The sequence below is a fragment of the Notechis scutatus genome, chromosome 5 (assembly GCF_049901735.1).
Source record: "Notechis scutatus isolate UNSWTSFEM ecotype Mainland chromosome 5, rNotScu1.2, whole genome shotgun sequence".
Classification (NCBI taxonomy): Eukaryota; Metazoa; Chordata; class Lepidosauria; order Squamata; family Elapidae; genus Notechis; species Notechis scutatus.
The window spans coordinates 114,498,631-114,515,122 of NC_142013.1; the positions used below are offsets into that span (position 1 = coordinate 114,498,631).

General features: G+C 44.3%; 2 protein-coding genes across 2 annotated transcripts in view; one reads left to right on the forward strand and one right to left on the reverse strand.

The window, feature by feature from the left end:
- ST3GAL5 (ST3 beta-galactoside alpha-2,3-sialyltransferase 5) overlaps positions 1–8,238 on the forward strand; it is a 42,536-nt gene extending 34,298 nt beyond the window's left edge. The window contains exons 4-7 of the mRNA XM_087967603.1: positions 1,002–1,345; positions 3,769–3,955; positions 5,669–5,824; positions 7,770–8,238. Coding sequence (XP_087823729.1) covers positions 1,002–1,345; positions 3,769–3,955; positions 5,669–5,824; positions 7,770–8,033 — 951 coding nt within the window. The 3' untranslated portion in view covers positions 8,034–8,238. The remainder of the gene's footprint in view (positions 1–1,001; positions 1,346–3,768; positions 3,956–5,668; positions 5,825–7,769) is intronic.
- The window catches only part of ATOH8 (atonal bHLH transcription factor 8), a 249,058-nt gene that overhangs the window by 186,297 nt on the left and 46,269 nt on the right, over positions 1–16,492 (reverse strand). The window lies entirely within an intron of this gene.

Below are 16,492 nucleotides of genomic sequence, written 5' to 3' on the forward strand. Positions count from 1 at the left end.
AGAACTGGTTAAAAGGACAGACTGTGCTGGAAACAAAGTGTGAAAATATTTCTAGTCTGTCCGTTCTCACCTGACTTTGGCGTCCTTCCCGGTGTGTATTCTGATATCTGTGGACCTCTTCAAGCCCTTATCTTGCCTGGTTCCTTTAATTGCTTCAGTGTGGTTTTTGTTGTTCTTTCTATTTATAATTTATAGGTATTTTTTAGTTTAAACGGCATTTCCTCCTTTTTGCAACTGTTTGTGGGGGAATTTTTTGTCTCCAGTCAAGGATATTTGGAGCTTGGAAGCCAAGTTGAAGGAATTAAAGGGACTTCACCTGTTTTTGTACCTGTGTTGTTTTTGTATTCCACCCTGGGTCATCACACCCACCATTGGTAAAATTTATTCCATATTTTGTGGCATTCTGACTCGTCTTTATCCTTCAGTTCTAATGTCAACCTATCCATTTCAGCGCATTGTAGTATCTTCTCTATTACTTCCTCTTCCCTAGGAATTTCTCTATCCTCCCAATTTTGAGCAAATACCATTTTTGCCGCCACAGGGGCATGACAGTCGCCTCTAATAAATCCTTTGAAGTTTTTTGAAGTTTGGCTTGAGAATCATGATTTAATTTGGGCGATTGCTGGAATCCTGACAGCAAGCCAACTCTGGCCTACGTCATTTACAATCCCCTGTGACTCTGTTTCCCCCCTCCCCGCTGGGTGTCTCATAAAGCAGATTCTCCAATTGAGCCCATTCATGGGCTGGGTGTCATCAATCATGTTCTCCAACTAAATATATTCCCGGGCAAAAGCTCTGGTAGTTTAGTTACAATATTTTAAAGATAAAGAGTTGGAATGCACTTTTGCTTTCAAACTGCTGCACTGTTCTTCCAGATTTCCTTCCTTCTCCCCACCCCCCTTTTTATTGGCAACTACTAAAACAGGCATAGGAATGTTTTATGAGTTGACAAACACACAAAAATGGTTTTATAACTGGCCGGTATGTTTCGCTTTTTCTAGAGAGCTCAGAAATACTCAGAGGGAATTTTGCAAGCCGAGTGCCGACCGTCTTTTGCGAAGACCAAGTGGAGCGAGCTGTTTCCGAACAGATACAATGCGGATCTCCTTCCCTTCATAACAAAGGACGTCGATGCTCACTCCAATCTCTTTCAATACCCGCCCCCTTTCGGGTTTCGGGATTTTTTTGACACGCTTCAAGGCCTGGTCCAGCTTCTGCCTGAATTCGATCTCCCAGCAGAGCTGCAGTCGAGACGGTGCAAACGCTGCGTGGTTGTGGGGAGCAGCAGTGTATTACGGGGGTTGGAGCTGGGCTCCACCCTCAACCACTTCGACATTGTCATAAGGTACATCTTGGGTTTTTGTCTAAGGTCACAAATGGAAAGAGTGTCTATTAACGGAAGGAGAGAGTTGGAGGGGCCTTGGAGGTCTTCTAGTCCATGGGTCGCCAATCTTTTGGACCTCAGGGACTACCAAACTCATCATTTTAAATCCCGCAGATCAGAGACCCCCCAAAAATCTGCAGGAAAATCCCCCACCCTGTTTTCCTACCGATCGATCGTTCTTTATTTGGCATCGCTGGATACTGTCTCCAGTTCCGTTCTCAGGGGGAGAGAGAGAGGAGAGACTTTTGGCTTCATGCAAGGAAAGCAGCAGAAGCCGCAGAAGTCTTTCTTGTTCTCCCCCAAACTCTGCCAGACATGAATCTTTGCCGGCGCAGCCTCTTGGAGCAGGAGGCCTTGTAGGGTCCCAAAGACTCATTTCTGGCAGAGTTTGGGGGAGAACAAGAAAGACTTTTGCTACTTTCCTTGCGTGCAGCCAAAAGCAGAAGAAGAAAGAAGCAGCCCGGTGGCCAGGCCAGGCACGTGGGGCGAGTGGGGCAAGTTCCCCCCTCTACCCTTTCCCTCCTCCCCTCACTACTACGTGTTGTTCACAATGCAAGCGATGCAAGCCTTGTGTTCCCGCGGGCCATATGGGTGGCGCAGCCTTGTGTTCCCACGCAGCCTGGATTAATTACTTTGGGGGGGGGGACATTTCTCTGCGGACCAGCAAAATTTTCTCACGGACCACCAGTGGGCCCCGGCCCATTGGTTGGTGACCACTGTTCTAGTCCAACCCTGCCCTGCTCAAGCAGGAGACACTTTCAGACAGGATAACAAAGTTGGAAGGGGGCTTGGAGGTCTTCTAGTCTAACCCCCTTCTCAAGCAGGAGCCCCTCTCTCATTCTGGACAAATGGTTGTCCAGACTTTTCTTAAAAACCTCCAGCCCCAATTTCTGAAGCATGTGAATTTTGTTGAATCTGGTGGTGAAGGTTTCCCATTAAGACAGTTAAACTTTTATTTACCCTTTGGCTAAGCCTTTCATTTTATTTCCTTTTAAAAAAACCTTAACATTGGCGCTTATCCAATGCAAAATTCTGGGCAGCTCCCAATGAAAAGTGTTCTGTTTCACAGTGAATCTTAATTTCATGGTTACTGTGTAACCATGGGAAGAAGCTACCTTGAACCAAGGAGGAATTTCCTAACAGTTACAACAATTAATCAGTGGAGCAACTGGCCTCCAGAAGTTGTAAATGCTCCAACACTGGAAGTTTTTAAGAAGACACTGGATAACCATTTGTCTGAAGTGGTGTAGGGCTTCCTGCCTAAGCAGGGGATTGGACTAGATCAGGGGTTGCCAACCTTTTGGACCTCAGGGACCACCAAACTCATAATTTTAAATCCTGGGGACCACTAATATGAATTTTGACTGATGGTGGCTTGCTGACATTGGTGGGAGAGAGAGAGATCTGATCTAACGTCTCTCTCTCTCTCTCTCTCTCTCTCACTCTCTCTCTCTCTCTCTCTCACACACACACACACACACACACACACACACACACACAACCGGTTCTTGGGCACGGCCTAATTTGTGGGTTGGAAGGGGGCTTGGAGGTCTTCTAGTCTAACCCCCTTCTCAAGCAGGAGCCCCTCTATCATTCTCTCTCTCTCTCTCTCTCTCTCACACACACACACACACAAACACACAGAGGCAGGGGTGGGATTCAAATTTCATAACAACCGGTTCTTGGGCATAGCCTAATTTGTGGGTGTCATGTGACTGGCTGGGCATGGCTTGTATGTAAATATTATAAATATTTATGTAAATATTGAATTTTTTATTTAAAAAAAAAATGAGCAACTTTTACCCAAAATCAGGCAAAGCTGGCAGGCAGATTGAATTGCTCACAGAATCACAGATTCCCTTAGAGATCTGTGTTTCTGCCATCAGCTACCTGAGTCTGCACTGAAAAATAGAAGCTTCAGTTCTAAGGGAGGTTCGGCTCTGCTTAAAAGCATAGCCGAAGATCTAAAGATTAGCTAGAAAGCAAGAAATGCAACGATTTTCTGCTTTCTGGCTAATCTAAATCTCCCGGCACAGCAGAACAGCTGATGGTCGGAAAAAGGAAAAATAGCAACTTAGCAGGCAAGTTTGCCAAGTAAGGCGTGAGTGGGTGGGGAGGGTTCCTGCGGGCCATGTGGGCAGCGCAGCCTTATGTTTCCATGCAGCCTGGATTAATTGCTTTGGGAGGAACATTTCTTCTGCGGAACACCAAGACTTTCTCGCAGACCACCAGTGGGCCGTGGCCCACCGGTTGGCGACCACTGGACTAGATGACCTCCAAAGTCCCTTCCAATTCTGTTCTTCTGTTATCTCATGCAATTAAAAAAAGAAAGATCCATGTATTAACGTTATATCTCCAGTTGCGTTGTGCATTTTGTTTTACAGGTTAAATGATGCACCTGTTCAGGGATACACAAATGATGTCGGCAACAAAACAACAATAAGAATGACCTATCCTGAAGGAGCCCCTTCATCTCCAAATGAATATTTTCAAAATAGCTTGTTTGTGGCAGTATTATATAAAACAGTTGATTTTGCATGGCTAAAAGCAATGGTGAAAAATGAAACATTAGTAAGTAATTATGTTAAATATTTTTACTACAGCAAGTTTCCATTTTGAATTATTTTTTTCCTAGCTGGCCGCTGTTTTGCCTAAATTTTTTGGCTTGGATGGAAGTAATACGCCTAATGTATTATTATTGTATAAGTTATATTGAGGTGGATATTAAATAAATTGCTATTTGCATTAAATGCATAGGCACCACGTAATTACCAGGCCACTCTGAAGTGGTATACAGTGAAAAATTAGAAATAAAACTAAAACTCAATCCAACAGAAATCAATCTAACCATAAGAAATGTACCAAATTCCTACTAAATAGAGATGTTTTAGAAAAAATATTTGTATTTCTCCTTAAGGCTTATATGCATTCATAGGCACATAATCTCAATTTTTATGTTATTTTCCCCCTGTTGTATATTGCTTTTTAATTTGACTTTTATGGCACTTTTTTTGTTTAAATATGTCCAACAAGTTACTTAATTCAGTGCCTCCTCCGTGGGGTAAGTGGGAGGTGAAGACTGGCCCAGGTTCTTCCCCAACGTCCTCACTACTGTCTGACTCTGCGGCCAGTTCCGTCAGCCGCTGAAGGGCCCACAACAGATCCCTGTTACACCCCCTCCCAGCCAGCTTCTGAAAAATAGGAAGTAAAAATTGCAGTGTGATTGAAAATTTTAAGTTGTGGTTCCACGATGTCTTGCTTGGTGACTTTGTGTGCGATTCGTTTAACGATTCCCCATGGGAAGTGACAGTGTAACTCTAGCATGGTCCTGGGGGTGTTTGGATTAGCAATCGCATTGCTTAGTGATTGAGCAGTGGCCACTAAGTGAGATTACTGAGTATTAATTTGTTTTTGCCCTCTGTACAGGTAGTCCCCAATTTACAACAGTTCATTTAGTAACCGAAGCTACGGAGGCAACTGGAAAAAAAAAAAAAAAGAACTTATGAGCGTTTTTTCACACTTACAACCCTTTCACCATTTCCATGGTCCCGTGACCAAAATTCAGATGCTAGGCCACTGACTCATACTTAACAAGGGTCGCAGTGTCCTGGGGGTGTGTGTGTGTCACGTGATCCCCCTTTGCAACCGTCTGACAGGCAACGTCTATGGGGAAGCCCGATTCACTTAACAACCGTGTTACTAATTTAAGAACTGCAGTGATTTGCTTAACAATGGCAGCACAATAGGCCATAAAAACCCATTTACTCCAATGTCTCACTTAGCAACAGAAACGTTGGGGTTCCATTCTGATCGTAAGCCGAGGACTAACTACCTGTGATTAAATTTTTCCTTGGCATAATTTGCTTTAGTTGTCAGGATTCCGGCAGTTACCCCAATTGAATCCTGAGTCTCGAGCCAAACTTCCAAAACTTAAAAAGGATTTATTGGGAGTTAACATGTCCGGCACTGCCTGGGTGCAGCCGACTCTGAGGCACTTCATTCATTGTCACCCTTGACCCTGGTTTTCCCCCACCCCCTGGGTGTATCGTAATTCATATTCTCCAATGGGACACATCCATAGCCCAGAGTCATCAATCATGCTCTCCAGTTAGAATTTTGCGTGGCAGAAACTTCGGTCACCTAGTTACTATCTTTGAAAACATTTATGGAATGCAGTTTCAGTTTGCAAGCGGCTGCACTGCTCCTCTTTCCCTTTCTGTTGGCAACTCTAAAAAGACCCTAGAAATATTTTATGAGTTGACAGTTGTTTTTGTTGTTCTTTAGCCGTTCTGGATGCACCTCTTCTTCTGGAAGAATGTGGCTACAAAAATTCCCATTGCGCCGAGGAGATTCCGGATTTTGAACCCGGTTATCGTTAAGAAGACAGCTCTGGATATTCTGCAATACCAGGAACCTCAAAGCATGTTCTTCTGGGGTCAGGTCAGTGTATAGTCCTCAATTTCACAACCAGAAGCTTTTCCACAGAGGCTGGCCCAGTCGAAAATACAGTCCGGATGTGAATCCACACCTCTGGTTTTTTTTCAAACAAACAAACAAAAAAAACTAGCCTTTTTTTTTTAAAAAAAAAGAAACTGCTTACAGAGAATTGGATCCTAATTAATTTGTCTCAAAGGTGCTTTTTTTTTTTCCTTTCCAAAAGGCAACTGGGCTTTCTTTGTTATTCCTTGAAGAGGTTTCGCTTCTCATCCGAGAAGCTTCTTCAGTTCTGACTGAAGGGTGCAGAACAGAATCAATAACTCAGAGAGCATTCAGTCAGAATTGAGGAGGTATCTTGGGTGAGAAGTGAAACCTCTTCAAGGAAAAACAAAGAAAGCCCAGTTGCCTTTGGGACAACCATGACCTGGATGGTTAACAATTGCATCACAAGAACATTGCACTCTCAGGGTTGGCTCAGCCTTCCGTCCTTCTGAGGTCGGTAAAATGAGGACCCAGATTGTTGGGTGCAAGAGATTGAATCTATAAACTGCTCAGAGATGGCTGTGAAGTGGTATATAAGTCACTATTCCTTCCTTCCTTCCTTCCTTCCTTCCTTCCTTCCTTCCTTCCTTCCTTCCTTCCTTCCTTCTGTCCGTCCTTCCCTCCCTCCCTCCCTCCCTCCCACCCAGTGGCTAGAATGCAGTCTTGCAGGTTAACTCTGCCCACGGTTTAGAGTTCAATCCTGAACAGCCCAAGTTTGACTCAGCCTTCTGTCCTTCTGAGGTTGGTCAAATGAGGACCCAGATTATTGGGGGGGGGGGGAAGATTCTGTAAACTAGAGAGGGCTGGAAAGCACTACGAAGCGGTATATAAGTCTAAGTGCTAATGCTGGAGCTATTTTCCTCCCTCCCTCCCTCCCTCCTTCGTTCCTTCCTTCTTTCCTGTTCTGTCGGATGCTTCCCAGAAAAGCACTAAGCCAACCCTTGAGTCCCGTCAAAACCTCTTTTATTAAAGTAATGTGAATTTAGTTCATTCACATTCAGCCCATCGCTTGGCAAACAGTCTTGCAGAGGTATACTAATTAGCTCAGACCTTATCTATCCTGGAAAGCTGCCTGGTAAATAGTTCCACACTCAGTGCTGACAGGGAAGGGCTAGGTTACACAGACAAATCTTCACGAGGCTGGAACAAACGACTGCGAAACGACTTCACGAGGCTGGAACAAACGAATGAGCGAGTTGTTTCCTGCAAAAGCCCCTCCCCCTTTCCTCTTCTTTTAATCCTGATGGGAGGGGCCACTCATCATCCACCTGTGGCCTTACTCCCATGTCAACCCTGAGTTCTTAATTGTTCCTTTCTTTTGGCAGCTCTGCACATGCGCAGGCTGGGAACCGGTTCCAGAAATTCCCCCCACCTCACTGCTGTCTGAGCCCGAAGGCAGCTGATGACTGCCAGCCTGCCCTGGCTCTATTTCTGCCTCTGATGCAGAGCCCTCCAAGACTGACCCGGGTTCCTCCCCAACCTCCTCACTAATGTCCAACTCTGCTGCCAGCTCCGCCAGTTGCTGGCAGGCCACAATGTTTCCTTCCTTCCCTTTCTCCCCCCTTCCTTCCTTCCTTCCTTCCTTCCTTCCTTCCTTCCCTCCCTCCCTCCCTCCCCTCCCTCCCTCCTCTTCCTTCCTTCTTTCCTCCCTCCCTTCCTTCTTTTGTGCAAGTAATTGGAATTCAGTATTGCAGGCAGACTGTGCCCACTGTTTGACTGGTTCAAGGTTGACTCAGCCTTCTGTCCTTCCAAGCTCGGTAAAGGAGGACCCAGATTGTTGGGGGGCAAGAGTCTGACTCTGTCAACAGCTTAGAGAAGGGCTGTGAAGCACCGTGAAGTGGTACATAACTCTAAGTGCTATGGTTATTCTTGCAAAATAAAACACCTTTCTCTGATTCCCCTCTAGAACGTACCCACGATCGGCATGATAGCCACGGTTCTAGCTACCCATCTATGTGATGAAGTGAGCTTGGCCGGGTTTGGCTATGACCTGCATCAGCCCAAAGCACCACTGCATTATTACGAGAGCGTGTGCATGGTGGCCATGAAGAGGCAAAATATGCACAACGTGACACGGGAGACGCAAATTCTGCAACAGCTGGTCAGGGAAGGTGCCATCAGCGATCTCAGCGGGGGAATCGACTGCCACTTCTGCGAGGATCGGGGCTAGCGGTTGTCTCAGAGATCGACTTCCGCGTGTCCCTGCAAGCTTCCCTTGGTTGAAAAATACATTTGTATTCCACGCAGATCACGCGAGTCAACTCAAGTAGGCCATAATGTTTCAATGTTCGCTATTTCATATAAACATGGGTCGTGACTCCTTGGACTGTGCTTCACAGCTAAATGGAGTCGTATATAGGTCAGTGCAACGTACAGCACTTCTGAATGTTTTTGTCTGGACACCTGGAGAATGAATTCTGAGTAGTCCTTAACTTACGACCAAATTAGGGCCAGAATTTCCGCTGCTATGCAAAGGCATTTTGCTGAGTGCCGGGTGCCAGATTTGATGAGTTTTATTTAATTTTTGTCTTGCAGTGGGTATTCAGCAAATCAGTGCAATTTTGAAGTGAACCCAACTCCCCCCCCCCCAATTAATATGATGACCCAGGGCGTGACACAAAAATAACACAGTCACAAAAGTAGAATAAATTCCCTTTAATGCCTCTAACTTGGCTCCCAATGTCCAATTATCCTCGGCTGGAGATCAATCTCTTCCAAAAACAGTCTACCAAGGGCAGAAATGCAGTCCGAACTCAAAGTAAAGATAATTAGCAATACAAAAACCAGCACAAACCATACTGAAATAATTAACACGGCAGGCCAGGATGATAAATTGCAGACTTTCAAAGGATAATGCAGCACCCACAGTTGGGAGGATGCCAAAACCCAGATAATGCATGCTTTGCTTCTAGCAAGGAGCTGCATGCAGACGCCTCTCTTATATCATGTTTTCCCAGCTGCAGCTAATGAAGGGAATCAGGGCCTTCTTCTCTCTCGTAAGCCACGTTGCTCCCTTCTCCGTTCCTCCCTGCGTGCTCTAGGATGAAGAGGGGGTGGGCCTGGGCCTTCTTCTGAATGCCCAGCCAGACTGTGCCTTTCCCCTGTTTCCTCTACAGCCACACTCCCACTCCCTGTCAGCTGCTCAATCTCCCCCTCAGAATTAGACTCCAACAAGGGCATGACAATTGACTTTTGATTGTCGGAAACCGACTGGGAAGGTCTCAATTTTTTATTTCTTCATCAAATTTAGAATCTGCAATCTCCACCCCAGCAGGGCTCTTGGTGGGGCAGAAGTAAAATATGAAAACATAAAAGTTATGTAAAGTTTAGATAAAAGGCAGAGGTTGTTACAAGTCAACATTAAAAGCTGATTAAAAGATGGTGGGATCTGGAGGGGCGTTAACCAGCTCCATGCAGCGTTCTCCTCTCTGAGAAGTTAGCAAAATGGACAGCGGAGGGTCTGCTTCACATTTATGACAGCGGAGGGTCTGTTTCACCTCTTGGGGAGGGGTGGAGAATGTATCACAGGGTGGAGGCTCTTTTCCTGGACCCCACCAGTCAAGAATTATTTAATTGATGGGGTTAGGAGAAGGAGTGGTAGAACTAAGAGGCGGAGTCAAAAGAGGAATTAGCCTAGAATCCCTATTTATTTTACTTGGTTTGTCAATTGCTTACAAGATAATAGGTATAAGTAAAGACATAGTTATGAATACATGGATACATATAAGAAAAATAAAAGAAACAATAGGACAGGGACGGTAGGCACGTTGGTGCGCTTATGCACGCCCCCTACAGACCTCTTAGGAAAGGGGTGAGGTCAATAGTAGACAGTCTAAGGTTAAAGTTTTTGGGGTTTGGGGAAGAAATCACAGAGTCAGGTAGAGTATTCCAGGCATTGACTACTTTGTTGCTGAAGTCGTATTTCCTGCAGTAAAGTTTGGTGCGGTTAACCTTGAGTTTGTATCTATTGTGTGCTCTTGTATTGTTATGGTTGAAGCTGAAGTATTCATTGACAGGTAGGACATTGCCATGTATGATTTTATATACTATACTTAGATCGGACCGAAGGCAGCGTAATTCTAGGTTTTCTAGGTCTAGAATTTCAAGTCTGGTGGCATAAGATATTCTACAACGAGTAGAGGAGTGGAGAACTCTTCTTGTGAAATATTTCTGGACTTTCTCAACTGTGTTAATATCAGATATGTAACGTGGGTTCCAGACTGATGAGCTGTATTCGAGTATTGGTCTAGCAAATGTTTTGTATGCTCTAGTTATTAGTGTAATATTACCAGAGAAAAAGCTACGTAGGATTAGATTGACAAACTCTTAACGCCTTTTTGGCTATGTAGTTACAGTGGGCTCTAGCACTTAGATCATTAGAGATGAGTATGTAGCCACAAGCAAACTTAAGTCCAATCCTTATCAGGATTCCGGCAGTTACCCCCAATTAAATCCTGAGTCTCGAGCCAAACTTCCAAAACTTAAAAAGGATTTATTGGGAGTTAACATGCCCGGCACTGCCTGGGTGTAGCCGACTCTGAGACACTTCATTCATTGTCACCCTTGACCCTGGTTTTCCCCCACCCCCTGGGTGTATCATAATCCATATTCTCCAATGGGACACATCCATAGCCCAGAGTCATCAATCATGCTCTCCAGTTAGAATTTTGTGCGGCAGAAACTTCGGTCACCTAGTTACTATTTTTGAAAACATTTATGGAATGCAGTTTCAGTTTGCAAGCTGCTGCATTGCTCCTCTTTCCCTTTCTGTTGGCAACTCTAAAAAGACCAGAGAAATATTTTATGAGTTGACAACCCCTTTTGAATGCCATTGACTCTTATCTGACTTCATGCACGTGTTGACCATTAGATGAGTAGATTCCCATGCACAGGCTTTTATCAATAAATTAGTTTAATTAAATCTGCACCTGTGGACCAGGTCTTTCAGACTCAGCATGGGTTCCACAGAGGACAGGTTGGTTATAGATTGTAGATTGTAGATTGTTCTGTAGGTAACCTGGCTCCATGCCATGTAGGGTTTAATGGCCATAACAAACATCTCGGATTAAACCCAAGGAGCAAACTGGCACCCAGTACAGCTTGCACAGCAACAGAGTTATAAGTGCCATTCTCAGGGCGCCCAAGATTGCTCGCGCAGCTTCATTCTGGGGACCACGGAAGCTTCGTATGACTCCGGGATGCTGTGGCCATAAGTTCTGCATTTTAATTACATGACCTGTCATGCCCCTGTCGGAGTCTGAACCCAAAGAGGAAGATGAGCAGCTGACAGGGAGGGGGAGTGTGGCTCCATTGGCTGTGGAGGAAACTGGGGAAGGGCAAAGTCCTGCTGGGCAGAGCAGGAGAGAGGGAGAACAAGGGAGAGGGAGTTCAGAGGAAGACTCAGGCCCACCCCCTTTTCATCCTAGGGCATACAGGGAGGAACAGAGAAGGGAGCAATGGGGGATGCGTGGATTACAGGGGAGGAAAGGGCCCTGATTCCCTTCATTAGCCACAGCTGGGAATGACAGTTTAAGAGAGGTGCATGCTGAGTGCAGCAGCTGCTGGGAACAAACGTGAGTTTATCTTGTGTTGACTTTGCTTATCTGTGTTCCTGGCATCTTCCCAACTGTGTTGAGTTATTGCTGTGCCTTCACATCTGGAATTCTTGCTCCTGCCCTGCTGAACTAATTACCTCATTTTGCCTTGATTGGACTTATAGTTACAGTTTTTGTTGACCACGTTTTGGACTTGATTCTCTGCAGCCAACGGCTCTTCCTGGGAGAATTTTTCTCCAGCCAGAAGGTAACCAGGACATTGGGGGCAAAGTTGGAGCTAATAAAGGGAGTCCTACTGATTATCTGACTGGGTTGTCTTGGTGCCACGCCCCTTTGGGTCATCACATGACCCTGGGGATGCAGCAGTGGTCCTAAGGGCACCGAGATTGTAAGTCACTTTTGCAGTCCCATTGTAACTTTGGGTCAGTAAGCGAACAGTCGTAAGCCGAGGATCACCAATATAAGTTATTCGTTCAAGGGATGGGATAAAAATTCTGTTACAATTGTGGATTACAGTATTATTTTTCTGGGTAAGTTTTTTAATCTGTTCTACTCTTTTTATCTGCTTTCACACCCAGATGGATAGTGTACCTATGTAAGATGAATAGTGCAGAGGCACCAATCAAGATTGGTCCATAATTATAATATGCCATTTATATTTTTTATGGGAAAATAAACTTGGGAATTAGAGTGATGCTGCATTATCAGGGGCATAAGAAAAGAGGGAAATAAAGAGTTTATTGTAAGTGGGGTAGGAAGCGTTATTGGATGGGTGGGTGGGTGGGAAATTGCCCCCTCACCCATCTCCCCTTCCTTTGCTCCGTGGGAATTTTCAGAAGGCAGAAATAAGAAAAAAAATACCGTCACTTTTGTGAAAGACACTTTGCTGTATGGTCAAAATTCAATTCCTTCTTTGCAACACCTCTGTACATTAATGTACATTAATATCCCCCAGGCAGCTATCAAATAGCACAAAAGCAATAAAAGCACAACACAATGTAGTTATCACAAGCCTAGAAAGTAAAACAACAACAACAACCCACTGAATTGTTACCATGTTCCTATGTTCAGGCATTAAGAATCTGGGATAGGAACTTTATTGTTTAATAGAACAATAAGGGTCACGTGTTGGTATTCAGGACACACTGGTTCTACCAGCCCTGTAGGGAACAGAAGACAAGGCCGAGAAATTGACAAAATAATTGTGTCTCATCTTTGAAGGATGCTGGAGGAGTTTGAAATGATCAATTCTTCTTCAATTCCTTGATTTGCAAGTATTTAAATGTGGTTAGTAAATGTGTTTTCACGGGTGGAAAACAGATACCCAACAGAAACAAAAAGAATATGTGGACGTATGTGAAGATTCGTCATCAGTCCACCAGGTCATGGTGCTTTTTCAAGAGGCAACTGGACTTTTTGTTTTTCCTTGAAGACGTTTCGCTTCTCATCCAAGAAGCTTCCTTGCTTCTGCTGAAGTTTTTCCAGAACTGAAGAAGCTGCCTGGCTGAGAAGCAAAGCATCTTCAAGGAAAAACAAAGGAAAATGCAGTTGCCTTTTGAAAAAAGCACCTTTGGGATAATATGGGGAGAATGTAACTAACTGATTTCAGGTTTCTGGGATTCTCTGGGCACACAAACTGTATGGTTTGTTCCTGTATTATGTAAAGTTATGAAACTGAAACCAACGCTCATCTGTAAGATAAGTCTCCATGAATGAATGAATTCTAAACTGGGAACGGGAATGCAAAAAATTACAAATGGAATAGGAGTGGTTAGAGAAAAATGTAAAAAGAAAATGAGCTACTTGTAAAATGGTATCATGGCTGTTGGAGTTAATAAAGAGCACTGTTTTTTATGAAGATGGGATTTACATTTTCTTTTGAGCTGCGTGTCCTTCACAAGTAGAATTCTCAAGTACTGTAGCTCAGTGGTCCCCAACCTTTTTTGTACCAGGGACCGGTTTCAAGCAGAAACATTTTTCAAGGACGGGGGAGGAGAATCCGAGTTTGGTAGTTTGCTTGCAGACGTTTCATTACCTGACTAGGTAACATCTGATGTTGTTACCTAGTCGGGTAATAAACGTCTGCCAGCAAACCACCAAGTTCAGGAGCGCCTCGGCCCTGCCTCCCTCAGCCCCATCCCTCAGGTGTCTCTCCTCCCTCCCTCAGGTGTCTGCCTCGTTCCTCTCTCAGTCACTCTCTCGCTGCTCCACCAGCCCAGGAAGAAACTGCTTCAAAGAAGCCGGGGTGGGGGTGGGGTGGCTTTCCTGTCGCCACAGCTTCCCGAAGCGCCCGTTTCACCCCCACCCGCCCGCCCGCCCGCGCGCGGTTCAATCCACAGTGCTCCGTTCTGCCTGCCTGCCTGCCTGCCTTCTTCGTTTCGGAGCAGCTTCGGCTGATAAAAAGAGGCGAATAGTTATTATTCTCAGCCGAAGCTGCTCCCAAACAACCAGACAGGCAGGCAGGCAGAACGGAGCACTGTGGATTGAACCGCGAGCGAGCGGGCGGGCGGGGTGGGGGTGAAACGGGCGCTTCGGGGAAGCTGCGGCGACAGGAAAAGCCACCCCCCCCGGCTTCTTTGAAGCAGTTTCTTCCTGGGCTGGTGGAGGAGCGAGAGAGCAACTGAGAGAGCTGAGCCAGAGAGAAGGACAGGCTTCGGTTGCTTCCTCCCTCCCCTTCTTTCATTTGTGTCCTTGATCCCCGATCCCAGCAGCATTCACCGAAGGCGAAGAAAGCCGCCATTTTTTTTTATTTTTTTTTCTTTGCGGCCCGGTAAAGAGTGCTCCACGGCCCGGTACCGGTCCGCGGCCCGGTGGTTGGGGACCCCTGCTGTAGCTGGTTGATTGAACAAACTTAACACGATGCCTCAGTGCAATCCATGGAACTTTTTAACACCCTGGAATTTGAATTGCTTGAATGACACATTGTTTCCTAAGAAGAATTGAAAGGGAAAGTTATTTTCTCTCACTCTCCCTCCCCATGGAAATAGCTGATGGAAATCGGAAAAACCTGCTTGGGCACAGAAGGTAACTAAACATGAAATTTAAAGCCAAGGGGATAAAAGATTTCTGAACATTGGAATTAAAAACTAAAACCTTTTTTTGCTATAAGTGGGAGGGAAGAGGTAAAGAACTTATTTTAAGATTGTACTGAAGGAGACTGCTTGGAGTTTATAAGACCAGAAATAAATGGCAATAAGACTTCTAAAAATTACTTTGGAACTGTGTAATTGAATTCTACCCCAGGAAGAGAAAATATAAAAAGAAGAAAGTGCTAAATGAAACAATTTGTTCTGATTTGGATTGCTTTGTGACTTTGGGATTTTTGGGAACTATTTCTTGAAAGATTAAAAACATTTGGGTTGTTCTTAAGAAAAAAAAATGGCATTATCTGTTGAGGAATTGCAAATGGAATTTCAAAAGCTAAAAGAAGAGGAACAAGAAGGCAAGGGCTCCTCTGGATCTATTTTTCACTTTTTAGAAATGGCGATTTCTACCTACCAAGAAATACAACAACAAGAAGGCTGGGATGAAGGAGAAGAAGCCATCTTTAATGGACAGACAATTCTACTTGAGGAAGAAAAGAGAATGGGAATTCAGAACTTAAAAAAATGAAAGTTCCGGTCTGCAGCGCTTCAGGGCAGGCAGGAATCTGTGACTGTGCGCGGTTTCTGCCTGTGTTCGCTGCCCGAGTGCCCTGAACCACCCGGCTTCAGGGCTAGCCACCTCTGTAGAAGATGGCGAAGACAGGGGGGACCTGGCAGGGTTGAGAGATATCGCACCTCTCTTCCCTAGCCAGCAAAACCCCCTTTTCCGAAGGCAGCTGAGCGGCGGTCAGAAATGGCCGCCACATAGAAGCGCTCAGCTGGAAAAAGAAAGTGCAGGAGGAGTTGTGAAGAAGTGAAAGTGTTTTTTGCTGACCGGGAAAAGTAACAGCGAAAGTATCCTGGATTTTAAAAGTTGCCAAAGATACATCGTTTCCAGAGATTTACAAGCGGTGAATGGAAATTTAAAAGGGAAAGTTTTTCTTTCTTTTCACTCTCCTTCCTAACGTGACAGCGAACAGAACTACAAGAGAAATCGGAAAACCCGCATTGGAGGTAATTAAATGCTAAAGGGATAAGGATTTCTGAATATTCAAAAAAAAAACCCACCCCTTTTTGCTGTAAGTGGGAAGGGAGAGGAAAAAAAATTGGAGTAGAATTTGAAAGTAAGGAGGAGATTGCCTAGAACTTCAAAGAGTTATTAAATATTAACAAGACTTCTAAAAGATATATTTTAACTGGAACTTTGTGACTAAACAGTAACCCCAGAAAGAGAAAGGGAAGAAAGAAGAAAGTACTAAAAGAAACAGCTTATTTGGATTGTTTGGTGATTTTGGAACTTTTGGGAACTACCTTTGATTAAAAGCACTTGGGTGGTTGTTTTGGAAAAACCTTTTCTCTATACAATGGCATCACTTCTGGATGAATTGAAAATGGAATACCAAAAATACAAAAAAGAAGAACAAGAAGGGAAAGATTCTCTTGGCGCCCTTTTTCAATTTTTAGAAATGGCGGTTTGTACTTATGAAAAACTGACTGCACAACAGGATGACTGGGATAAAGAAGAAGCCATCTTTGATGAACAAGTGACTCTATTTGGGGAAGGAAAGGAGAAAGAGGAAAAGAAAAAGGGGACTTTAAGACTTGAAAATACAACCCAAAAAGAGAAAAATAAGGTGAAAAGTGGATACAATGTTAGAAAACAACAGAAAGGGGGAAAGCAGAAGAAGAAAAGGGAGGTGGAGAGACAAGGGGGTAAAAAGGGCAAGGAGAAGAATAAGCAAGGGAGAAAGGAAGGGATGAGAAGCCTCAATGGTGGGGAGCAAGATGTAAAGAAACAAAATTCTTTTAGAGACAACGGGTAAATTTAATTGAAAAGGGGATTCTGTAAAGGTACACTAGATTGTATTTTTATATTTGTATTTAAAAATAATGTTAGAAAATTAGAAACAACATGTAATCAGAAATGGGATAAAATATTTAGTGTAATTTAGTGAAATTTTTGTGAGGAAAAAGAAGGTAATGAAATAAAT